The 26,573-nt window shown below is 41.2% G+C and overlaps 1 protein-coding gene across 1 annotated transcript; it reads left to right on the plus strand.

Moving 5' to 3' along the window:
• LOC118426263 (WSC domain-containing protein 2-like) lies at positions 1-24,066 on the plus strand. Its single transcript, XM_035835540.1, has 9 exons — positions 1-143; positions 3,522-3,999; positions 13,377-13,497; positions 17,678-17,904; positions 18,255-18,397; positions 19,357-19,534; positions 20,698-20,862; positions 21,285-21,485; positions 22,464-24,066. The coding sequence occupies exons 2-9, from the start codon at positions 3,579-3,581 to the stop codon at positions 22,811-22,813; spliced, it is 1,806 nt and encodes a 601-aa protein (XP_035691433.1). The 5' UTR covers positions 1-143; positions 3,522-3,578; the 3' UTR covers positions 22,814-24,066.
• Positions 24,067-26,573: the final 2,507 nt, after the last annotated feature.

A 26,573-nucleotide genomic window follows, 5' to 3' on the forward strand; every position in this document is an offset into this window, starting at 1 on the left:
TGAGACCGATAACGGGGCATGTAAGACAGGTGTCGGCCGCCATGTACGGCTCTACTACAGCAGTCTAAAACCCTGTCTCCCTCTCTCTCGCTCAAAGATTGATTCGCTCCACGTCTCGACGTCCAATCCCCCCAAATGACTAGGTAAGACTGGGCCGTCACTTCTGCGAAAACGGGCCATTAATATTGTCCTCCCGTACGTCGGTGCCGTCGCTATTTTCTGCCTTCGTTTTCTGTGTGTTTTCTGTAGTGGCTTGGGCTAGGCTTTGCGGTTGGCTGGCGCTATTGTTACAAGTAGCTATGTGTGTTGTAACGAGTGAATGTAACATTGCTAAGGCGCCTTACTAAATCGTATACTGACCCGTTGTTTTGTATCCCAAACGGGAGAAGTAATGTTACATTTTGTCATAACGTTTACCTGATATATTTCTCAGATTGTAGAGTTTGGGTGCTAGAAAGCCGCTGGGATAGTAGTAAACCACCTTACCACCATGAGACCTGCGTAGCCGAAAAGCCGGTAACATATGCTCCATGTGCGTCACCTTACCCAACCTCTACTGATGTATAGGAAGACTGGGCAAACGTGCATATACAGAGCACAGCTAGAGATGGTCATGGGTGTAGCGTTGGCTTTTAAAGGCCATTCTGATGGTCGGCGTTATCTTTGAAAATCCTGCTAGTCCACTAACCGTTACGTTATGCATGGCTATATGGGCTCTAGTAGCCTCTTTTTCTAGTACGTATCCTTCAACGTATGGATTCGCCGTGTCGTGATATCGAAGTCAGTATACATCGGTGTAATGTAAGATGGGAAAGTGAGGATTTAATTCCGCGAGAAAATGTAGTGTTCGCGGAGGTTATGAGCCTGGCATGTAGGATTTCTTTACTGTTAAAGGGGAAATATTGACAGTGAGAAGGTCAAGGTGAAAACCACGTACATAAAACCTTTGCGAATATTTCCTCCTTTACGGTATGCTTATGTGGATTGAAAGTAGTATTTTTCACCGGTTTATGTTTTTTTTTTCATTTCATTTCCAGCTATATCTTAGTAAGTAGTTCCACTGTCTTGTTATAAAAAGATCGTCTCAGGAAACGTTGAAAAACATGTCGTACGACCAAATAGTTGCACGACGTATACAACTAGACCTTTTTTTCTAAATTAAAAAGATTGTCTGTCTGTCTCCCTCTCTTTAGATGATTATATGTATATAATTGAATATTGTATACATAACCTTATGTTGCATTTGCACTCGGGAGAACATAATAGATACACAATCCCCTATTTTGAAAAAAAAGCTGGGTGATTTCAGCAAATTTTAAAAAGCAAGGTATAACGTTGCATACTACAAACTCAACTTCAGAGGAACATATGATGGACGTTCAAGTAGGTAATTTCGTTTCGTTTCGTTTATTCAGAAAAGAATCAGCATCGCAGTTTGTAAGAACAAACTGAATATCACTGATTTTGTACAAATTTTCAACATGTCGACTACAAAATATATGTATATACATCCATTAAACAAATTACAGTACATGATACAGAAACGCCTATACAAAGTTGTACATTATACTTCACAAGGAACACCGGAGTCAAGGACAGGAACGTCCTACGCAGAGTATCAAGCCTCGTTGTACAGGCGTATAGCCTGGTACAAGAACGACCTTCTCAGTCTCTGTGTCCGGGCAGCTGGCACAGTAAGTTCATTGCCGTTTCTAAGAGTCCTCCCAGTGACTGTAGTTCTGGCCGGCGGCACCAGGTCATGGAGGGGGTGACCCTCGTCCAGCATGCCGTCATAGGGCATCACTACGAGAAAAGCGTTACGCAAATACACTCAATTTCACAAGACTGATGGCGTCATTCCAATTATATTGCATCCGTGTAACGAGTATTTTTGACAGAGAGAAATGCCTTTCAGACGATAATGTAGAGGATAACCACGTCTTGGCACGAATCGCTGTACACGAACATGACGCTGACGTTACGTTGCCCTGCGAATGTGGGTCTGTCCAGTTGGTCCCCCTGTGGTTTAGAAGGGTCAAAATGTTATAATAATTCTTCTGAAAGGGGAAACTTCAACTAATCTATTACCTGACTTTAAATATCAAACTGTCAACTGCAGCTGATCTATTATCTGACCTAAAATATCAAATTATTTATCCATTTCTATCTTTTCTATCTATGCCATATGTTTATGGCTATCTTGATTTGATTATATGGATGACATCCCATGGGACCCCAAAACCTAATGCGCGCGTGCGAATATTAAAAAAAAAATGTTTGGCCAAAAAAGCTACCTTCATTATGAAATCTATGTGGTCAGGATGGTTCAATTAATGAACAAATCACACAGCGTATGGTATACTGAACAATAGAATTCTAATTTGTTTCTTCACTTCTTTGACCTTGAAATTGACATTCTATGACATTAGTATTTGTTTTCCAAAATAACATTTTTCAACCTAACGTTATGGAATATATTTTCTCATTTTGCGTATTGTACTTTGTAAGGTTTACAGTATGGTTGAGACCTTTTTTGATACGAATCAACCGATGCCATCCATATAATCAAATCAAAATGGCCTCAACTCTCATCAAAAGTAATGCGCGATACTTCTGTACGTCCATGATTGGTAGGTACACGAAATTGTGTCACCGACCCTACGTACTGGTCACTTTTCTTCTTCAAAAAGAGAAAGTAATATCGATATTTTATGGTTGCTGACGTCAATCAAGTGGTGGACCGCAAAGAAATATTCTCAGCTGTGCCAAAATTAGCGATTACATGTCAATCACCATGTAAAAAATGACAATGTGTTGCATAAAAGAAAACCTGCGTATGCAAAATAATCTTTAAATGCCCAGAAAAATATTGACAACTTAAACGATTCAGAAAAAAAGTACACACAGCTGTAGCCCGCATAGTTTAAGAACTACTGTAAGCTCCTATTCCATATTTTGGTCTGTCTTTTTGTTGTGTTATGGTAGAATTGAGCTATAGATGTGGCGTTTTCTGAAAGTTGGGAAATGGTGTCCCATATCGTAGACGTGATGCTATACTTACTTGCGTCCGTCTCGGTTGATAATACCGTCGTTGATTTATTGTATGACGTATGTTAAAGGTTCTTATTAACGAATGCAATACTCTCTGAAGAAGAAATGAAATAAAATATTGACATAATACAGAATGTAAGGAAATGAGATACTGTGACAGTGTAATGCACAAGGTTAAGAAAATTACCTAAAGGAGATGGCAGTTTTTTTAGAGAAGTACATTGAGAAGTCGGGACGATCCCCGTAGCGTGTTATAGAGGGGGAGGTCATGCGTGTCGTATATATACAATCTGTTGGGGGATGACACCGGCCCATGCGCCTCAGGCCATCCGTACTATACTACCGTGCGTCAGATGGCGAGAGAAAACCCATCCGGCCCGGGGTATAATTCACTCACCTCCCTACCGCTTGTGCCAAACCATCTCATTCGTATTCCTACGTTTTCTCTCTCCCTCCTCTCTCTCTCGTAGGTCGCACATGAGGTAGATGCCAAGCAGGGTCGCAGCTAGGCGGAGGAGCGAGCGACCATGGCCCGCTTGTTGACCAAACTGCAGCGCCTGTACAGACGGGCCATAGGGAACAGAAGAACGCTGTTGCTAGTTCTAGCGTTAGGTTTGTGTTTGTGTACCTACATGACCGGGCACGTTCACGCACCGAGTCGTGCGTTGAGATTCGGCGGCGGCACGATCCCCAGCGAAGGGCTGGTGGTACGCGAGAGGCTATTAAAGAGCGGCAGGGACTCCAACTCAGCGCCCCAGTCGGATACAGCTGAGACGAGGCAGTCGCGGGAGGGAAGTGACAGTCTATCGGGCGACGTGATGGCCCCCGCCCGGAAGGAGACGAACCCCGTCCCGCCGACAGAGGGCCGTGAGAGCGGGGTCGAGGGGAACGGGAGCACAAGAAGGGAACTCCCGACAGGGGTCAAAATGATCATCTCAGGAATTAACGGTAAGTTTTGTCAAACTTGTTGTCGCTTTAATCAACTAACAGCTAGAGCTGCAATGCTTATTTTACATTAGCTAGCCGGCATAAGAATTGGCCAGGCAAATACAATGCAACTTGCATACAATAAATCCATGTACAATGTAGTAAAAGTATAAGCTTAACATCAAGTACAAGCTAAAAGCATGTGAATTTTTCAGCATTTTTCTGACTTATTCGTAGTATCTGAGCACTAGCCCTGGCTTTTTCGGTATCAGGTATATTCTTTAAGTTTTATCTGTGAATATCATTTATTCACCCTCCTCATCCATTATTTTCTAATCGCATCTCAATAGCTTTAAGTTCTTTGGAACAACTCATTCCCGTCGTCTAATAGACATGTTTCAGCGAATTCCAGGAACCAAGATTACTTTAAATTGCCCTGTGGAGAATTTGATTCCCCGAAATCGGATTTTGATTGATTCGAGCGCGGGGTTTGTGTGGAGTCATCACAGAACCGCTGGCAACAGGTGTCAGACTGTTGATGCAATACATGCCGCGGAAAGTCAAGGGTAATTCTGTTAGATTTAAGTGCTTTTACATGACTAGTACTGACAAGGGAAGATGTCGAGCGTAGAGACCTAGCAGCGGATTTGACGTGAAGATATAATATCCGATATATATACCAACAACAAAGCTAGAGACTAGACACAGCATGGTTTTAGGTTTATCTATTTGTCTGCGTGTACGGAGGTTATGTTTTCGGTGTATAATATCCGATATACCAACAACAAAGCTAGAGACACAGCATGGTTTTAAGTTTATCTGTTTGTCTGCGTGTACGGAGGTTATGTTTTCGGTGTATAATATCCGATATACCAACAACAAAGCTAGAGACACAGCATGGTTTTAGGTTTATCTGTTTGTCTGCGTGTACGGAGGTTATGTTTTCGGTGTATAATATCCGATATACCAACAACAAAGCTAGAGACACAGCATGGTTTTAGGTTTATCTGTTTGTCTGCGTGTACGGAGGTTATGTTTTCGGTGTATAATATCCGATATACCAACAACAAAGCTAGAGACACAGCATGGTTTTAGATTTATCTGTTTGTCTGCGTGTACGGAGGTTATGTTTTCGGTGTATAATATCCGATATACCAACAACAAAGCTAGAGACACAGCATGGTTTTAGGTTTATCTGTTTGTCTGCGTGTACGGAGGTTATGTTTTCGGTGTATAATATCCGATATACCAACAACAAAGCTAGAGACACAGCATGGTTTTAGATTTATCTGTTTGTCTGCGTGTACGGAGGTTATGTTTTCGGTGTGTCGGGATGTTTGTGTTCTTTGGTGTTAGCAGTAATTTGAAAACACTGGCGGTCGAGTGCAAGAAAGTGAGTCAAAAATGGTGTATAACTACAGAGGAGGACTTGCAGGAGTGACAGGAAGTAGATTTTAGAGGTGGTAGAACAAAGTCGTTAATCAGATATGACAGTCCAGGTCATGGGGTCAATGGACGAGGCTACTAATTCACGGGAGGTAATGTTTTTGGGTTTGTTTGCATGTGTTTTAGAAGAACATGACCTTCCGAGTTTATATATTTGTATTGTCAAAGTTCTTTGTTGGCTTTAACAGACGAATTTAAAAGCCTAGTAGGCAACCTCGCCGACCAACTCCCAACCACAGATGACCTTATTCACGTCTAACTCCCAACTACAGATAATATTTCTCACGTTTGGAGTGGGTCAGAAAGCCAAGATTGGTGATGAGTTTATGCTTTTGAGGGTTCACTGACATTGATGTGCATGGATCCTAGCCTCCGTTGCAGTCTTCGTAACGGGGCTGGCTCTTAAGGGGGGGAGTAGTCGCCATTTTTCAACGTCTTTGCCCCAGGCTCGCTATCACGGCAAACTCCCTTCCACAGCAAACTCCCTTCTTGGGTAAACTCTCTTTCCCGGCACAAGATTTCCACTATTCCTATGGGAAGTTTGCGGATTACGAACTAGAACTAGAACTAGAAGAGAACATAGCCAGCGTTGAAAATCGCGAACCAACGTCCATCCCCACCACCACCACCCCAAAAGCCGACCCAGTTCCGAAGACTGCAACGGAGGCTGCAACTGCAAACCTAAAGGGAACATCCACCTGTTCAGCCATGTGATGTAGACTTCTGCGTAAAACACGAGCAGGGACCCCGCTCCTTTAAACTTTAAATCCCAGTCGTCTTTAAGATGCATCACGATGTCTTGCGAAACGGCTGTAAAAGCAAACGTCCGCAACGAAGACAGAATAAAGGCCAAGGGCGCGCTGGGCAGAAAAATCGTTTCAGAATTCAGATTATCCGAGAAGAAATAAAGTCGCATATTTCTGTGTTTGGACATTCCCTTCAAAACTTCCTCTCCCGCAAGCAATCAAACAATGAGAAGTGACCAATGTTTATCACTTGAGTATAGGATTCCATGTCCTCTTGGTTAAAATAAAGGATACTTGAAACTCAACATTTTCGAGAAAACGGAGAATGTTTCCCCGTAGCATTTTGTCAAGCTATTCGCGCACAATACTATACCATAGCCCCGCCCTATAGTGTTGTGTGCGAGTAATAAAATGCTTACATTTGCAATATCAGCTAATATCTGACCTAAGCTCTGATTGGACATAGGCGGAAGAAGAAAGAAGACAGATCATACCAGTAAACATAATAAAACATAATAATGTACTTATATTGTTTTTAATATGTTGACCCAACCCAAGTTTTCCCCTGAAAAGTCTTTACGCCTCTGCATATTTGGAGAATCTTGAAATAAGTCTTTCTGCGCTGGCTGAAAACGCTTTCCTCGTACGCCCTATCATCATCATAATAGCCCTACGTACTCTTGACATTTTAGAAGTCTATTATTCGGCGTCTAACGTCTGGGTAAAGTTCGGTCAACCCTTATATGCTGCCGCAGTAGCCTGGCTGCATTGCATTCAATTCAGTATATCATTTGGAAGGCAGTGAGGCCATGTTGATTTGATTATATGAATGACATCCGCGCGTGCATCAAGTTTCGTCCATTTCTAAAAATAAAACAAAAAGTTGTAACCATGCTTTGAATCGTATAAAGCAGATGTAAAAGGAGCAAATACATGTCGTAGATTAAAAGAAAAATATATCGGGAAACATGCACTAATGTCAACATCAATTCCAATGTCAAAGAAGAATTGTGAAAACAAAAATAAAGCGTCTATTGTTCGGTATCAAATACTTAATGTTTGTCATTAGTTCAACCTACCAGACCACTTAGATTCCATAATGAATGCAACTTTTGGAGGGCCGAACTTTTTTTATTCGCACGCTCGCATCAGTTTTGGAATTTCCAGATGATGTCATCCATATAGACAAATCGGTACCGCCTAATGTGCACGAAGGCTGTTGCCAAGGTGAAGGACAAAGTTCAATCTATGACAAAATAGAAAATGCCATCATGGGAATTGAGTTGCTCATTTCAGGTCCCCCTTCGCGTGTATTTTAACTCGGGGCCCACAGAGTTCCCACAACTCTTAATTACATTTTATGCCTTGTCAACTTCTATTCTTTACAAACTGATAGACTCGTGAAGGTTCTAATTGATGACGTCACCGCTAACTTGCCATGAACGCCCGCCGGAAAACTTCTCAAAAGACAGTTAACGAAATGACGTTCGTTTGGAGAAATCCGTTTTCCACGCTACTCCTACTGAATGCATGCAGTACTCAGTCATGCGTTATATACGTCGGGAGCACTTTTTCTCAGAAAACGGCCGCTATTTTTGGTCCGAACTTCGCACATGACTTGGTAAGCCGAAGGGGTACTCGACTGATTGAAAACCTCTCACTGGCCACTATGAATGGGGAATCGAGAGCTCGCCAAGTGCTCTGTATACAAGAAGCTTGGCAAAATGCCGCGCTCTTGAAGCACTAGTTGAGAAGCACATATTCCAGTCGTGTCGTATCAGGACAACTTTCTCAGCAGCCGCTTTTATGAACTTGTAAGTTCAGAAACTATACTATAAGATAAAGAAACTATTCAATCTGCACTTGAAAACACTTTCATCTATTTCAAGTAGCAGATGGCTTGAAATATGCCCGTGTCACAAAAGTGTTGTTTTAATGTATGGGTTGCGGTTCAAGGCCTAACAATACTGAATGGACGAGGACCCTTGTTGCACAAGTACTAGTCACAGCAAATTATGTTGAAATCTATAAATGCAAAATATTTAACACTAAACAAACTCCCATTGATTTTAAGCTAAAGCATAATAAAAGAACCGATATGTTTTTTAATACAAGTTTTGCCTAGTTGCACTAAAAATGAATTTTTATCAGTATCTAAGTGGATAAGATATGGAAATATTGTTTTTATTAGCCTATATGGTATATTCTTCTCTTTACCTTTCTCTACTGAGCATTATTGTGCCTCTACCTCTACCAAATACCATGGTATGGGCCGGTCATATTTTTTTGTAGGATGGTCGCACGATCAATTCAGAACCGAGGGCAATTCTAGGACAATCGTTGATTTGTCGTACGAACAAAGCCTTGTTACAAAAGAAAGACTGTTTGATCCTTGTCGGCAACTGGTTTCCCAACGTCAACGGTTTGAAAACCCGCGCCGTAAAAAAGGGGGAGGGGGGCAATTTTTCAAGGTCACCCGGCATTGCTGAGGGCAGCAAGTAAAACGTTATTACCTGCCCCGCACGGTCTCGTGTTAAACGTGGATTACGCTAATGGCGCGGGTTTCACTTTGCCCCGTGTTGCCATAGATTAGCGGCAAATCTCGGCCATTTATGCGGGCAAATTGAACAATTTACGGTGACATTGTTGGAACGATAGCATCGCGTGACCTGCCTTTAATGTACCTTGCGAACATGCCCGCTTTGCTTTGCCATTTTTACTAAATCCTTTCTCACGGAAGGACTGTGTATTACGCGTGTGCATCTTAAACGTAACAGAAAGTAAGCTTGGACCACTGTGCTGATAGTGCATCTAACTTTTGAAAATTGCCCTAAAGTTCAAAATGCCCCTCCAAATTGGGATGTGCAGTTGAGATAACGGGATCGGTTCGATTCTAGGAACTTCACCTTTTGCCGCGTTGTAAAAAGTTTGTGGAATGAACGGTCTCACAAACGCATGTACTGTATACGGTAAAATGGTCATCGTGCAGATGGTACTATTGTCTGTACGCCCGTCCGTCCGTCCATCCTTCAGTCCTCCATCTATTTATCCAAACCCCCCTCCCTATCTAACCATCCATACATCCATGTATCCATCTACCCATCTACCCATCCATCCATCAACCCATCCATCCCTCCAACCATCCCTTCATTCTCATTTTATCCATCCATCCATCCATCCATCCATCCATCCATCCATCCATCCATCCATCCATCCATCCATCCATCCATCCATCCATCCATCCATCCATCCATCCATCCATCCATCCATCCGTCCGTCCGTCCGTCCGTCCGTCCGTCCGTCCGTCCGTCCGTCCGTCGGTCGGTCGGTCGGTCGGTCGGTCGGTCGGTCGGTCGGTCGGTCCGTCCGTCCGTCAGCCCGTCCCTCTGTCCATTCGTCTCGTCCATTATATGGACCGTTGGCAGGTCAAGGCAGCCAGGTTAAGTCCGGTCAACTCGCTGGTCTATTATTAGGCTGACCAAAGGCGCCTTTAGGCCATATTTATTAACAAAATTCTGAGATAAGAACTTGGCGCGTCTTGACAGAGAATCAATAAGACGTCGACAGAAAACCTTTGTCCTTAAATGACCCATTTCTTATCCCCTGACAGGTTTCATTAGGAATTGAAAATCCCATTCACATGTTACTTGTCAGATATGATTACGTGCACATATATAAAGTATACCATAAAGCAAGTACACAGTATATGGATAAATCAAAGAAAAGTTTAAAATGGAAAACATATTTCGATAATGGCAAGTCTGGACAGAATGATACAGCTTCTTTTCAATCAACGTGGTAATTATGACATTGACTTGTTTGAAAGAAAATTCAGACAGTTTCTTCTGTACCAAAATTAAAAAAAGAAATCATGACACACCTTCCTCCGCCATTGAATCCTTTTTAAACTTATTTCAACAACAGTGCGTTTTTTTACCTCGTTCTTTTGCAAACTTGCTGAAAGTATTACGCCCACTGAACTTGAGACAACTTCTTTCTCGAAGCAGCTAGTCAAATTGTCTGATCGAGCAAGAGCACAAAAAGTTACGTAAATCGTGCTGAAAGGAATTTGTAAAGTCTAATTCGCAGCCAGTCACTGCACCATATCTCACTAATGCTTGGTTCCCTGTGAAATCACTGCTGTCTCTCTATTCCAGACGGCTCTTTGTACACTAGAAATCCCTGTAAGCCAACACATGCAAGAAAAGAAAGCTTCCATGGCCAACCTGAATCAGTAGATTCATTTGTAAAAAATCGAAAACTTTCCCCTGCGCGCTGATTGCCAGGCATCGGCTGAACATGCTCTGGCTCTTGTCGGGTTTTAGATTGAGACATGCCCGTTATCTGGAGTTGCCAGCTGGGCTGGCATGTGTCCATAGCAGACACCAGTGGTAATCTGGGGTTATAGCGTGTGTGAGGCCGAAGTACTTGGGAAGAAATGACCGGAAGAAGCATCACATCGAACGTACAGCACCTTCGGGTTACAGTCGATGTTTAATGGTCAGAGTTCAGAGAGAGTTCGTAGATCTAGGTAGAGTATGGAAAGTTTATTAATTTGGTAAATTCTTGCCCGAGGGCTAATTGCAACATGGTACATACAGAATACATAGTAAACATACATAAAATAAAAGACTTTGGTATAGATAACAATGGTGACAAGTGCAAACAAGTGACTGGTCTAGCAATAATATGGACTGCTGAGAGATTCGATCTAAGCATTCGGGGTTTGACTTCTTTTCTAAAAGCAGTGGAAGCCGTTTCTCTTATGCATTGATCAGTAGTAGGCCATTAGTGTCTATGGGTTGAGGACCTCATGTCAGTCTACGGCATTGTTTCAAGCACATGCATAGAAAACGTTATTACTTACACTCAAACTCAATGCCTTCCTTGACCCCCCATGAAGAGGAATGGCGGCTGTGACTAAATGATTAATTCTACCACCTCTGAACTCCACTTCCTACCATTTACGCATGTCTGGCCTCTGTGGTAACTATTTCTTTCCACCCATTTCCTGTCACTAACTCTACTTGTGTTCAAATAATTACCAACATGCAAAAACACGAAAACACAAATATGCAGATACACCGAAATCAAAATCTCCAAAAAAATGGGGGCAATAATATAGACTCCAGACTCTAGGCTGATAAAATCGCAGAAGTCGGCCAAAAAGGACTATCAAACTCCCGTGGAAGGCTTCGGTCGATTTCTACTATCAACCCAACCTATAGAACTGGTAGAGACCAAAGGAAAGTTTTAAAGTTTAGAAGTTCGTTATGAGTCATAACTAAAGCGGATATGCCATGTGTGTTATCTCCATTCAAATCTCGCTAATCCAACTCTCGCGGGAACTGCCTTGCGATTGAAGACAAGCGCGGTTAGGTGATACCCAGGATTTGAATTTCATACATCTTCATACATCTTACATCTTCATACATCTTGCATAAAGCGAGCAAGCATATTCTATTACCATGTAATGTTATGCTTGTCAGCTAAATGTACTACATCTTTTCACTGATAAATTTGGCAACAAAGTGTATACAGTTACAGGCATTCGTAGGATCCATTAAAAAAGAGCTCACACATAAAAAAAGCTTATTATACATTAGATGCATCCTCTCCTCTCTCACGGCATTTTACCGCTGGTTACATAAAGTACTTTATACGTCTGACACTAATGGCTGTACTTTACGTGACTACATTAACACCTGTGTGTGCCAGTTCCTAAAGTAGACACAACTCAGGTGGGAGTTTGGGCCACAAGGGCATGAAGTGTCTGGTTAAAAATAGAATTTTGGTAAGAAGAAAGCTTTTAACGACTTGTCTCCGCATTTAAGGGCGCGTGTTTAAGAGGCCCATTACTGTATTTGGTGTCATAATTTCACATCACACTGTATAAAGCCGCTATCATGTTTACAGCCTTTTTATAAGTTTCCACAACAAAATGATTGGCATAGAATATCAGTTCTGCATTGTTCTTCTCACAGTGCTACCCGGATATTGTGACCTTATGTAATTTATCGCGCCTTTGTGCAATTTGCGACAGGATTTGGATCTTTCTAGCTATCAAAATTACGTTTTGTAGCCTTTTACTTAGCCCACTTTTCCTACTGAGCCTGTTTATATACAAGATGAACATATTTAAACCTTGTCACGGTATTGTTATGAGTTTTTGGTATTTCTCATTATATACCCCTGCAAGCCCATGGAATGGGGGAATAAATCTGCAGCAGTAGTACAGAACAGGTCAAGTTTAACTTAATCCATCAACTCTGGGGGTTTAATTCGCCAAAGAAATAGGCAGCAGGACAAGGATAAACTATATGATGTTTATGGATTTTGCTTACTTCAGCCGTGTAATATCTGTATCTGTTTTGTGTGATCCTCACGTCCCCTACCTTTAATAATAATCGACGTCACGGTGGACCGAGTTAAGCTCCTGTTAAACAAATAAACAAAAGAACCAAAACAATATATACACTATAAACAGCTGCCAACACGGACTCTTTCACTGCTCTCCACGTCCTTCAACTATAATGACCTTAATGCGGTCAACAGGGTAATCCCGAATCCATTAAAACGTTCTTAGCCAAAAAAATCTGTATGAAGCATAGTAGTCTTCGTCTAGTCTAAAGGTGGTATCTCACTGCACTTGGGGCATTGGTGCGGCAATGCTGGGTTTGTTCACTGCGGCACTGTTGCGCCAAGTTTTGTTTTATAATTTTTATATTTCTTTATACGTAAAAGTATAACTTAGAAGACAACAAAATACACAAAACGTAATTATATTCGTTCTTGATGATCCTCTATCTTTGAAATTCGTCGAGTAATCTTTCGAACCCCGCAGTGCCGCACCGGTGCCCCAAGTACAATGAGATACCACCTTGCCTAAAGCTAAGGCACAACCCGCCGTACGTGCAATTTGTCCGCACGTATTTTTGGGAGGCCACGTGCACGTCCACCACGTATTTCTGAAAACGCGGGGAACGACTAGCAAGAGCAGGGAGGGAGTACGTCAACGCACGGCACACAAAGTTCTGCGGCGTGTCTGCGTGCTACCAAATCCGTCGGATTCCCTACGAGTTTGTACGGAGGCGGTACTTACCACTTACGGATACCAAAAGATTGCCCACGCTTGGGCACGTAGACAGCACGTATTTGCATGTACGGCGGGTTGTGCCTTTAGCTCAACCGTGAATTTCTCCTCAGTAACCGCTCTTGGCTGCTTCAATGACCGCCCCGGCCGCACGGAGAGAGCCTTGCAGGACGACTTCTTCGCGGACTACCGAAAGATGACAGTGGAACTGTGCCTTAGACGATGCAAAGACAAGTAAGTCTTCATCTTATTTTCGTCTATAGATGACTAGAAAGAACTTGAAATAACAGCTTCTTGGTAGAATACACACCACGTATTCCTTCACAAGCTATCTGCCACCACAAAACCAAGACAATAGCACATCCGGGTCAAAAGATACAAAGAAAGGAATTTCTGCTGCAGTACCAAAGTAGCATGCCAGGGTGCCCAAATTTGACCTTGTCCTACTCACGTACCAAATATCATTATAATCCATCTAGAGGTTTTTGAGTTGTGTTGACTACCAAAATCTGTAAACACAGACAGACATACAGACACACCCAAAAGTATATCTCCGTTTTTCATGGAGATACCAAAACATTGGTGCTTTCACAGTGCTACTCTTATCTGGATATTACTAACCTTATATAATTTATTGCGCTGTTGTGCAATTCTCGAACAGTATTTGAATCTTTTTAGCTATTATGATTACGTTTTCAAGCTTTTTACCTTAAAGGATAAAAATGTAGGGATTTTTCATAAGGTTTTAACTATATTTAACGAATTAGTAATGGGTTAGCTGTGTTATTTGATAGACAAACATAACGTCTTCCATTCGGCCAAACTCCTGTGTCCTGTCTTCTTCAGACATATTTGGATGCTGACCAAAATTTAGAGTCAGTGAAAACTCCTCTTTCAAATTTTTAAGTCAATTCTGGCCAACTTTTACTCTTCTAAGCAACCACTGGAGTTGGGTTGTAACTACATCAGTCAATTTTGGCCAACTTTAACTCTTCTAAGCAACCACTGGAGTTGGGTTGTAACTACATTGTATCTTTGCTCTACATCCGTACTTTTGACAAAGCACAGCATGACATTTGCTCCATTAATATATTTGAGGTTGTGTGTAGAATGTAACTGAATAGGGCAAGGCCATATAGGTGTATCAGGGATCGAAGGCTTTTACTGCATATCTGCACTGGTGCAGGTAACATTGAAAATTACCTGCACCAGACAAACTTTACTTGCATTAGTCTAAATATATAGGAAGTATGGATCATACTCAAATTTTTTAGGAACCATTGCTATTTTTTTCCTTTTATACTTTATATGTGGAAACAGCCAATGCAGCTAATAACAATCCCTATACACCTGCATGACAGGAAATTTATGTATAAAACCCAGTACATGGACCAGTGTAAGTTAGGTGCAGGTAGACACCAGAAATACCTGCACAGCTCCAATTTTACCTGCACTAACCTGCATATGCAGGTGGTATTTCGAGCCCTGGACTGTATATTCTGCATACTGAATCATATTCTTGGCATCTATAACAACATCCTTCACCGAAGCATAATTAGTTTACGTACCTTTTAAAAAGCACTTTGTGGTAAGTAAAGTGCTTCTTAACTCGCTAATCGATGACTTCTAATCGTATTATACCACTTTGAATGCCGAGGTCCAACATTTGAGGGGTGCAATATGTTTAATTGGTTTATGTTCCATTCATTTAGTCTCAAACTGAAAGAAATGGTTTCTCAAAGCTGTATTGATTTGTTTCTTTTTCTAGTTTTTCCCCGATTTTCGAAGAACATGATAATAATTTGAATTCTGTCAAAACCCTTTTCTACGCTGTTTTTGAAACGATTCATGTGCAGGCTAGGACACTTGCGAGAACTTAGAGACAAACTTAGCAAAACAATCACCGTTTTCAGGCAAGATCCCGTAACGCTGTTGGCACAGATACGACGCATGTTTTGAAAAAAAGGGATAATCATTACAAATTTATGGAAATACGCCGTCGCATGGATCCAAATACGCTTTGTCTCGACCAGGCTTTAAAGGCATCCTAAGCACTATCATAGCGTTAAAATTGGAAATATTCTGAATACGGCAATGTGCAGTATACCTACTACACTGTATTCTCACATTTACATCATCATTTCATACTTTGAGTCGTTAAACACGGCCCAGAGACAAGTTGCACGAGGGTATTCCTTATTATTGCCCCCCCCCAAATAAGACTTGATTATACCCCCCTCACATTAGGCGCGATTCGATCGGACGACGAGTCTGCGAGCTCTAATTTACGAGGAGGCATGACCCTGCTGCCGACGAAGAAATGACAGAGTTTCCCCCTTTCCGTCAGGGTCATGCCTCCTCGTAATTTAGACCTCCTAGACTCGTCGTGCGATCGAATCGCGCCTAATGTGAGGGGGGTATTAGGAATCCTCTTGCGACTTGTTCCTGCGCCGTTTTTACCGACTCAATTAATGAAATAATGATGTAAATGTGCTACGATGTCAATATTATAACATTCCCACTTTTAACGCTGTAATATTGCTTGCCTTTGATACACACATGGCGATATATCTGTTTTTTTTTATTTATTGATTTATTTGAGCTTTACCATGTATACAAAATGGTGGGGAAGCAAAACAGGTGAGAACACTTTTTGTTTGGACAACCTTTTTGTTTGGACAACAGTGCCTGCCATCGGTCGGTTTGGGATAACAATATCCTGGACATGTTTTGTTCACGTGTCAAGGACCTTCACCTTGTTCTGCGCATGCGCGGTTTGATCCATGGAAGGGTTGGTAAAGATCCCACCGCCCACACACCATAAATCCACACAGAATACATCACAGACACTGTTATATAAACATATTGCATGCATTATTTATGAATTGTCTGCCCCGTTGACTACAATATGTCATGTTTTTGTCCGAGATATTTCAACACCTGGTCGATGGAATGGCGTCATACCTGACATGTGCGTGACGCTATGTTTGGGTATTAGATAGTTTTGCCAACACGTTAGGTGGATATTTTGTGCATTAGATTTCCCTTTGATGTGGAGCATCTGTGTGTTTGATTACATAACAAACTACATAAAACCCTTACATCCGTAAACCTACATAAGTGGTAAGCTATCTGATCATGACCTTTAACCTCCCTCATGACCTCAATGAAAAGCGGACTGCAGTATAAAGTACAATCAATTCAATAAAAAATCCAACACTAATAGTGAGAGAACGTCATCGAACAAAACATTTGTCGTTTTGATTAGTCTTATTCATACAAAACTTGTTTTTTTTTTACAGAAATTGCAAAGATATCTGACCTTCACCTCCCTGATGACCTCAATGAAAGCGGCCTGCAGGCCAATTTTAGTTCTCATGAATAAATAAAAGTTCAGCCAATTCAGTCAAAAAATGTACACTAGAATTGAGAGACAATCATTGAATCCAAAACTTGGCGTTTTAATTAGTTTAGTTTTTTGTTTTGTATTTCCAACCAAAACGTATCCCATTTTCAACTCTAATACATGTAATCGTTCCACTTAATTTTTTCATCTAGTCTTCTTGGTTAACTCGTCACTTCAGCAAACGTTGCAAAATTCGTACAAACGATGCTTTTTCATTAATTTTCATGCACGTGCAACAATAGCACATATGAAAGAAACATATATGATCATAAATCACCCACAGTCAGATAAGATTAATGACAAAACATGATTTATTTTACTATTACAGCTATCATCGTTACTCTTACTTATTCTACTGGCTCTATCTGAATATCTTGGGAACCCATTGTGCTTGGTGGGATTCTCAAAGGAATTGTTACTCACGCAATCTCCAAGCTTTGCGTGCAAATAAAGAATAATTCTTGGAATAGTCCATGATACATCTTTATGTAGGCAGCGAGGCATGCACGTGTTTTGTAATTCGCTTTTTTAGTTGTTGTAAAGGGTTTTTATCCCGCAGAATATAAGACATGATTCGGGCGTTTTACCGTAAACAAAAGTCCAGGAACACGCCAGAAGTTCTTTATCATTTCATGATGTAATTTGAACGTTTGCTAATTGACTCACTCACTCGCTCCTGAATGAATGAATGAATGAATGAATGAATGAATGAATGAATGAATGAATGAATGAATGAATGAATGAATGAATGAATGAATGAATGAATGAATGAATGAATGAACGACTGAATGAATATCTATAAGTACCATTACTATAACGGCATATTGTACTTTGATCTGAAATTAATAAATGAACGACCGATGAAAGAATGAATTAATAGATAAATGGATGGATGGAAGGATGAATAAATAAATATTTCGCAAGTATACCATTGCTATGATGGTACTTTGTGTCTTGATATGAATTTGATATGATTTTTTTCCCTTTTATTCTGTTTGTCTCGTTCAGGTCATATGAGTACGCTGGGCTCGAGTACGGTGCCGAGTGCTACTGCGGTCCCGAGGTGCATCGCGACAGCGATCTCGTTCCCATGGCAGAATGCAACACGTCGTGCGTTGCTGACCAAACCTCGACGTGTGGCGGGAAACTCAGGGTCTTCGTTTATCGGTTGGAGCTTCCGCCGTCTCCACATCAGAGGGTTCTACCGAGAGTCAAATCGTCGGATGACAAAAAAAGTATGTTCGCAATTTTAATCATAGTTGGAAAACAAACTCGAGACAACCATTATGTGAATCTGCAAAAATATAGAAATTGAAAATATCTAAATACCTGTTCTGTACATTTCTCAATATATGCTTTGAAGCATTTTTCTTAGAACGCTCTGTTGAATTGTACATGGTAGCCACTCCACAAAAGGTTTTGTTTTTGTCAGTCAGAAAAAAGAGGCAAAACTCAGCCCATCTACAATTCTAGCACATGTAGTTATTCCAATAAAAATTGAATCTAGTCTTCTGATTATTTGTCGCTGCCCCAAATATAAATTTCTACTGTGGTTCAAAGTTCACTATTTCCGTTTCCGTTACAGAGTCGTCCGTTACTCCTAAAGATGAAAACTTCTTCCGAGGGTGTTACCCGATGGCGCCGGACTTCGACCAGGCCTTCAGTATACCGCCACTGATCGACGAACGGCAAGCGCCTAAGAAATGTTTAACTCACTGCTTCTTACATGTATGTCTTTTGCTCATTATTTGATACATAACAGTAGAATAAAGTTTACAATTATAGCATTATCAACCAATGATATAAAACTACAGATCTAGATTGAAATATTCTGCCTATAGTTCTAATGAGATAGTAACACCACTGGATAAATAAGTTCTTGGTACAAAAGTCAACCAAGTGTTAGCTGACGTTTTGCTCACCTTCATCGGCTTAATATGGTCTTGTTGTACTTCACACTTCTGCTAGGTGTCGCTCTTGCTGAGTAAAGAAAGCGGTTCCGAGCGTGAATGTGATAGAGAAAACTATAGATTTCACTCGTTAGATAAAAAAAGACAGTGATTAGATCAGCCAATCTTCTCCAGCCATGAACCGTGATGAGGGGGGATATAAACTCAGTCACGTTTGGGGTCAAAACAACGATTGTATGGTTTTTTGCATTCTTCGCAAAGTGGTAGCGACACCCAGCTGCAGTTCAGAGCAGTCATCATTGCTTTGAATAAGGTGAAAACGGTCATTAGGAACTAAACGGTTTATGTTACAATTTTAAGACTTTATATCCGTGCACAAAATAAAGCGTTTACCAACAAACTTTCGATCAGTCCTCTGATCCTTCTCCAATTGAAGGACACAACACCTAAATCACACATCCGGAACGGAAGTGTGACGTCAGCAAATGGTCAAAGGTGCTTGGCAGTCGGTATCGACCCCCGTCTCTGTTGAGGGAAGGTTGGAAGTTCAGGATGTGTGTCTTAAGTGTTGGGTCATTTCAACTTGCGAAGGATCGGAGGACCGATCGAAAGCTTGTTGGTAAGCGCTTTATTTTGTGCACGGATGTCTTAGAATTGTAACATAATGTTGACTACCGTCACAGATGAACTTACATTCAAGAACTAAACGCTTTGTTGAGTACAAAGTAGTTTGTTATCCAAACTATGCCTTAATGAAATGTTTACCTGGTTGTCCAGAGCTTTACATTTGCCGTGCTGTACAACACGACCGTCTGCCAGTGCGCGGACATCAGCGAGCACTTCCACCTGAGGGACCAGGTTGCAGACGACACTTGTGACCACCGTTGCCCTGACGACCGCGCAAAGAGCTGTGGTAGCCTGACTCATTTCTCTGCCTACAGGACTCTAGTAGAAGGTGAGTAGCATATTTCTAACTTATGCGACTTTCTCTCTCTCTCTCTCTTGCTATCGAAAATAGTACGCGTATGGGTGATCTTTGCGTGCAAGGCAAAAAAACAAGCTAGATTTTGAAGCTAGATTTTGCTGCTAGCTACTTGAAAAGCGCCACTATACCTCACCACAGAACTATATCACTTATTATATTTCAGCCATACCATAGGTATGGTGAAATATATTGTATTCGTAATGTTTCTTTCTTTCTTTCTTTCTCCTGTCAAATCTTCAAATCGAATCAACTCCGCCATTTTTTAACCGATTGACTTGAAATTTGGCACAATGGTAGAGTAAGCCAATACCCTTAGGTGTTTTTTTCATTTTTTTCATATCTGCCTTTAAAATGATTTTATTGAGGTTTTTGTCAATTTTTATGTATATTTCGGGCTCCTGTACCCTGGTATTACAGCCGAATGACATAAAATTTGGTACAGAGGTGCCTTGATCATATGCTCACCTAGATTCAATAACAGTTTTGGCAGACGGTACAAAGAAATGCTTAATTTTGCGATTTTTGGCCATTTTTTTGGCTCCCGTAGCCTCGTTTTACAACCAAATGATCTGAAATTTGGTATAAAAGTGCCCTTCAATTATGTGCACATAAATTCAATAAAAGTTTTCCCATACGGTACAACAAAATGCTTAATTTTGCGATTTTATGGCCATTTTTTGACAAAATTTGGACATTTTTGGCTCCTGTTCCCTCGATTTACAACCTAATGACCCGTAAATTGGTAAAGGGGTGCTCTAGATATCTATTCAAATGACCCATGTATAATTTTTGGCATGGACCACTTTAAAATGATATATTTGGGATTTTTTTGGTCATTTTCCAATGGCCAAAGGGGCCAACGACCTCAAGGCCTATTGTTGCATGATGGAGATGGCTGAAATATGCTGTATTTGCTCTCAAGCAAATGTCGGCCTTTCTAGTTTTCTTTAAGACCGAAGTATTATGGAAAACGTGTCATTTTTCAATAGCCAAACCCAATAGCAATGTACGAGCAAGTATCAGGCAGATAAATCTATAAACTAGAACCTTTTTACCATTTTACGATGTAGTATGTGTGTGTTTTCTTGTGTATTAAGTGTTTCAAACAAACTAAGATCAAAATATTTTCCCAGACATTCGATGTACGAAGACGGTCTTGTTGCCGACCAACAGTCGCCCGCTGACGGCCTTGGTGAGCTTCCCTGGTTCGGGTAACACCTGGGTCCGCCACCTGATTGAGAAGGCCACGGGGATCTACACGGGAAGCTTCTACAACGATGGGGACCTCTTCAACAAGGGTAACTCTAGTTTCAACTAACTTTGAGGGTTTGATTCTACTCATTTCATGCTGAACAAGAGTTGCAAGATGTCAAACCTCCGTGAAATATGTCGAGTTTGTTTTGTTTACTTTGTATTATACAAATAATGCATCAATTAGTACGATTGGGACGAGTAAATCTCTGTGGTTTAGGGACCACGCCGGTACTTCTGGGGATGCCAGTGGCAAGAAAGATGATTCAACAATTGTTATGTTTGTTTTTTTACAAAGTATGCATTTATGTGTTGGAAGAATATTTAACTTGACGTATGGAATTAAGAGGGAAACAGAAGCCACATCTCTATTTGAAGTCCTAATCATTTCAACTAAATCTAAATAACACAACTTCTTGTAACATGTGTCAATCATTGAATGTCCTTTCGTAACGTCTTTTTTCTTTAGGGTTTATCGGTGAGAAGGAAAACTGGCTAAAAAGAAACACGGTTGCAGTGAAGAGTCACCGGTTTGACAGATCGCACATTGACAAGTTTGACAGCGGCATCTTGATCATCCGGAATCCCTACAACGCCATCGTGTCGGAGCACAACAGAAAACATGGCGGACATACGGGGCTGGCCAGACAGACCAAGTATCAGTCACAAGGTTAGATCTATCTCTGAGACCTTCTTTACGCTGGGAAGAGACCGTTAAGCGAACCAAAATTGGACTATGTATGATTGTATTATGTATGATTCTAAAAATAGTATATGATTCATGTGTGGACGATCTGAATGACAGCAAAGCACGAAGAAAATACAAAATACAGTTCGTTATGAACGAACCCTGTTCAAATTAATAATGAGATTTCTCTCGCCATAGTAGCTATAATGTGGTATAAATAGATGTTGGGGGAAGAACGTACCTTTCCGACTACCGGTTTCTTCTGGTACCCGGGATTTCCCTGACATATGGGAGGGATCCTCTGACATCCGGGTCCTCTAACATCCGGGCTTCTATGACATTTGGAAACGTTGTTCTGTTTATAACATGCGGACCTCTCTGGCATCCAAGCTTCTCTAACACCCGGGCTTCTCTGGCATCCAAGCTTCTCTAACACCCGGGCTTCTCTGACATCCAAGCTTCTCTAACACCCGGGCTTCTCTGACATCCAAGCTTCTCTAACACCCGGGCTTCTCTGACATCCAAGCTTCTCTAACATCCGGGCTTCTCTGACATCCAAGCTTCTCTAACACCCGGGCTTCTCTGGCATCCAAGCTTCTCTAACATCCGGGCTTCTCTGACATCCAAGCTTCTCTAACACCCGGGCTTCCCTGACATCCAAGCTTCTCTGACATCCAAGCTTCTCTGACAGCTGTGCTTCATAACTAGAATTCTCTGACATCCGGGCGTTTCTGAGAGGAAGGCATCTCTGACAACCAGACTCCTATAACGCGGTCAGACAGCACCTGCGTATACTCCACCTACACATTGGCCTGAACGCTTTCAGAGACGCCTGCCTGTCTGACAAGCCCATTAGTCTGAAAATGTTTTAAAAATAAATTAAAAAATGCATTAGAAACATTTTCTCATGAAAGCAATTGTTTTCAAATTCAGAAGTATAATTGTGTTCTTTATCTTCAGAATGGGTGGACTTTGTGACAGGGAAGTCGCAGACCTGGACGAACACCGCCATGAACTGGATCCGCTACTGCAGCAACCTCCTCATCGTGTACTACGAGGATCTTCAGCGGGACGTCGTCGGGCAAATCCGGCGGGTTCTGCAATTCCTGGACCTTCCCGTGTCCGAGGAAAGGATGTTTTGTCTCGAGGCGAACAAGGAAGGGAAGTTCAAAAGGCACAAACACATCGATTTCGATCCGTATACACCAGAGATGCGAGCGTCCATCAACCTGTACATTCACACCGTGGCGTTATCTCTCAAACTGTACAACAAAACAGACTTACCTGAGGAGTATCGCCCAGAACTATGAGGTCAATACGATTCAACAACCAGAGAAGTAGCCTGATTAAAATTGCGCTCCTAGCGGCCGGCACTACAATTGCCGCCGCCCTAGGACGGGGAGGGGGTCATTAACCCCAGCCAGCGAGAGATTGTGTAAACACAGGCTACCAGGGAAGACGCTACAAAAATAATCAACCATCGCGATGAAAGGTTTTGACGTATAGAAGGATTTTCAGAGAAAATCCACGGGACCATTCCTGGAAAGAAATATTTTATCGAAAGAATCGCTGACGAAAATGTCTAGGCTGGCAGGTTCCAGTATTTGTGTTCAATAAACGTTTTGAAAAGGACCTTTAAATCTAAAAATTTGGAAACGTTGTTCTGTTTATTGCTAATTTGTGGTATATTTTACGACTCAAATGATCTACGTTATACCTCTAAACATTGCAGTTTTGCAAATGTTATCTATTTATTCAATTTTGAATATGCTTGCTATGATACTTTGTTTGTTAGCTGATTCGGTTCTTAAACCGTCCAAATTCCATTTATTTGTGTTTGTTGCTTCTGAGAGAAAAAGAATTCTTTTGCGGATTTGTTTTAAAGCGGTATAGAGTGGTATTCTTCAGTTGATAGATCCTATTCATATCATAGATATGTTAATAGATCATGAAATGAAATTGTTACATAGTTATTAAAGGACGTGTGTCGGAGGAAAAAAAGCCGAAAAGGATGTCTCCGAGTCAACATGTTGGTGAATCCCGTGGCTATCATGCCTAAAACATAGTCAGGATTTTCTGATACTTGTTGTTTTCACATTGAAAAGTCGACACAGTGATTGAATTCTATGTACACGTTCGTACTTGACACGTTTTATGTGTATAACTTTCAAAACTTTGCACTGTTGTGTGAATTGAGAATAGCAAGCCTTTTGATGCAATCAAAATTCATTATTTTGTGCTACAAATCGACTCGAAGCAATCAAGATGTCGTTTCTAAACGTGTGCCTTATCCCTGACCAGATTATTTATGAAAAAGCAAGTGCAATTTTTGTGTACATAGCTATTTTCCAGGGCGCAGACTGGTCACGCTATGATGAGTGTTAAGGAACCTATATATTTGTGTCAACTTGTGTGGAGGTGTACGCACCATGCTTTGTTTGTTGTAGTTATTGTCATGTCACTGCAGGTTCAGCTGTAAATTATAAATCAATATTTGTCCAGTTGTATCAAATTGCCCGAATGTCCACGTGAATAAAGCAAGTATATTTCTGGTCAACACTGTGTCTCGTATCTGGCATTATGTAACTGGTTTCTCTTGTATTCATGAATAGAAAGCCTGACTAAAATCGCGCTCCTAGCGGCTGGCCCTACAGTTGCCGCTACCTAGCTGTGGAGGTGGGGGGTGGTGGGGTCATCATTAACCCTATTACATTAACCCCACCCAGCGAGAGATAGTGCAAACACAGGCTACTTGCGTAGAATTTTCTTTGTGCGTACATTGAAACAAAGCACTCTATATTGTATCAATTCAATGTCAAGACAGCAATACCAACTTACCGTCCATACCCTCTTATAAATTTATTGAGTTTTCTATTCAAAGATTCGGCCATGGGGGAAAATAGCCATAGTTGCAAAGTCTACCAGTCAGTACAAATCAATTAGTAGTTGTTCCAATTCCCTCTAGTACTAGTATACTTTACTTTAAGGAGCTCCTTGGTTACTCAGAGCAAATTTTACAAGACTTGATAAAACACAACATTTACAACGTTCAAGAAATGAATACAACACATGACGAGGGAGATATCGACTGACTATCCTACATAGACAACGTCATGGGTACGGGCAGTAAAATCGAGAATCCAGGTAGGTCAAAGTTGAAAGTTCAGCCTTCCCGCCAATTTGTGAATTTCTGTCTGCATCTACAACCATCAAAAGTTTCGACGCCGCGGTTTCTGACGACGTTTCCGATGCATGGAGCTTAGCCCACATATGTCTTCTAAGACTTCGAATTATCTTCAGTACGTGAATGAGAGGTAAGGTAGAGAATACATCCTATGTTACTAAGTTCTCAATTTTACCACGCGGCGAGTTTGTCACAGAATTTTGTCTGTTCTCAAAAATTTGTGAGGCCTGTAAGATAATGTTTCTGTAGATGCTCTTACCATGTTGTTTACACAAAGTCATATGGAAACAAACAAACAAACAAACAAACCTGTTTCTCCGACGGCCTCCGGTTTTGTTTGTCTGTCCACTATCTAGAAGTTGAGCGGCTGCATTTTCGCATCACCAAGCGTTGACCTTTGTCTCGTACCAACGTTCGCGGTCAAACTTGATGTCTCATTTCGTGTCGCACAATATTAGGCTATCCTTGAAGCCGTCATCACTAGTCGACTCTAAAAGACAACCGTTCGACAGTTGGAAGGTATGCTGTAAGCATTTATGTATTTGATGTGGGTACTTGTCTGAATCGCGTTGTTTAACAGTTTGTGATAACTTACTCGAGTTATACAATGTTACTTCTGAATGCGGTCTCTCGGCAATGTTCTCGCTCAGTCCTTAAGGTCTCATACCGGACTTATGCCGTCCCCTTTATAACAATGCTTAATTATGCAACTTTAATGGGCGAAAATCCAACAACGAAACAGTTCGGCCGGAGACGTTATAATTTCTATTTCAAGATCACATATCCAGTAATCAATAAAAAAATTGTTTCCAAAATCTGACCGGACAATCGATTTTTATAACATCTATGACTGCACATAAATACTATCCAGAAAGTGGGGCTTTCCTTCAGTGACCCGCTGGCCACATTACTCAGGACAAACAAACGTACACGTCCGAGAATCGCCCGAATGCTGGAACATATCCACCCGATCCTGTCAGAAATACACAACCTTTCATCTCAAATCCTTCGATATGACATGGGAGCGATTAAAGGCAATTTATCATCTACATAAACACACGGTTTTGGGGCCACATTCATATTTCGGAGGGAATACTTCTGAGTGCCCACCGTCGGAGTAATACCGGAACGAGACCTTATACTACGTATCGTGTCGCAGTACATTTGATACTTCCTTCAAGTTTTTTTTTTTTTTTTTTATTGTTGAACAACAAAGTACAGACAGGACAGAGAGGTAATGCACTCTAGCAGTAAGCTAATATTCACATCACCTCTCAAAAAAGGATGACTGACAAGAGGAAATAAAGTGACAATATCGAAACAAACAATTCACAGCTATTTACATATAAGTCAGGTTACAAGGTAGTTGCAAAACGTTTGGTATGTACAATATATGACTGGGTTAACTTTAAGATACTGCAGTTTGTATGATATGACAGAAAAGTTGAACCCCTTAAAAGTAAATGGATACGGGCTGATTCGGATAAACTATTGAAATCAAGAGAATTGCCTAGCAGGTTCTGAAGATTGTCGAAAAAAATGGTTCTGTATTGTTGATAGGTAGGGCAGTATAACAAAAAATGCACAACACCTTCACATCGACACCCACAGTTACAGGCTGGACTAGAAGCTAAATTTCGGATAAATAAACTTTGGTTTAGACTGCAGGTACCTATGCGAAGGCGTGTAAGGAGTGCGCAGGTGTACCGAGGACCGTAGCTAAAATGTCTATTGATGGAGGGGCGTACTAATTTCATTAAATGTTTTTTATACAGTGAAAAGCTAAGTGAACGAACAGCAGTGTCAAGACCATTCCAGTGTTGTGTTGCATAAGGAATAAAAGACTTTTGGTATCGACTTGTAGTGCAAATCGGTACCCGTAGGTT

The sequence above is a fragment of the Branchiostoma floridae genome, chromosome 11, assembly GCF_000003815.2.
Source record: "Branchiostoma floridae strain S238N-H82 chromosome 11, Bfl_VNyyK, whole genome shotgun sequence".
Taxonomy (NCBI): Eukaryota; Metazoa; Chordata; class Leptocardii; order Amphioxiformes; family Branchiostomatidae; genus Branchiostoma; species Branchiostoma floridae.

What these genes read in the sequence shown, in the direction of transcription:
- LOC118426263 (XM_035835540.1), top strand. Translation starts at nt 3,579, where the DNA reads ATGGCCCGCTTGTTGACCAAACTGCAGCGCCTGTACAGACGGGCCATA. An exon ending in ATCGTCGGATGACAAAAAAA is followed by an intron (nt 17,905 to 18,254) that starts GTATGTTCGCAA and finishes TTTCCGTTACAG; the next exon opens with AGTCGTCCGTTACTCCTAAA. An exon ending in GACCAAGTATCAGTCACAAG is followed by an intron (nt 21,486 to 22,463) that starts GTTAGATCTATC and finishes CTTTATCTTCAG; the next exon opens with AATGGGTGGACTTTGTGACA.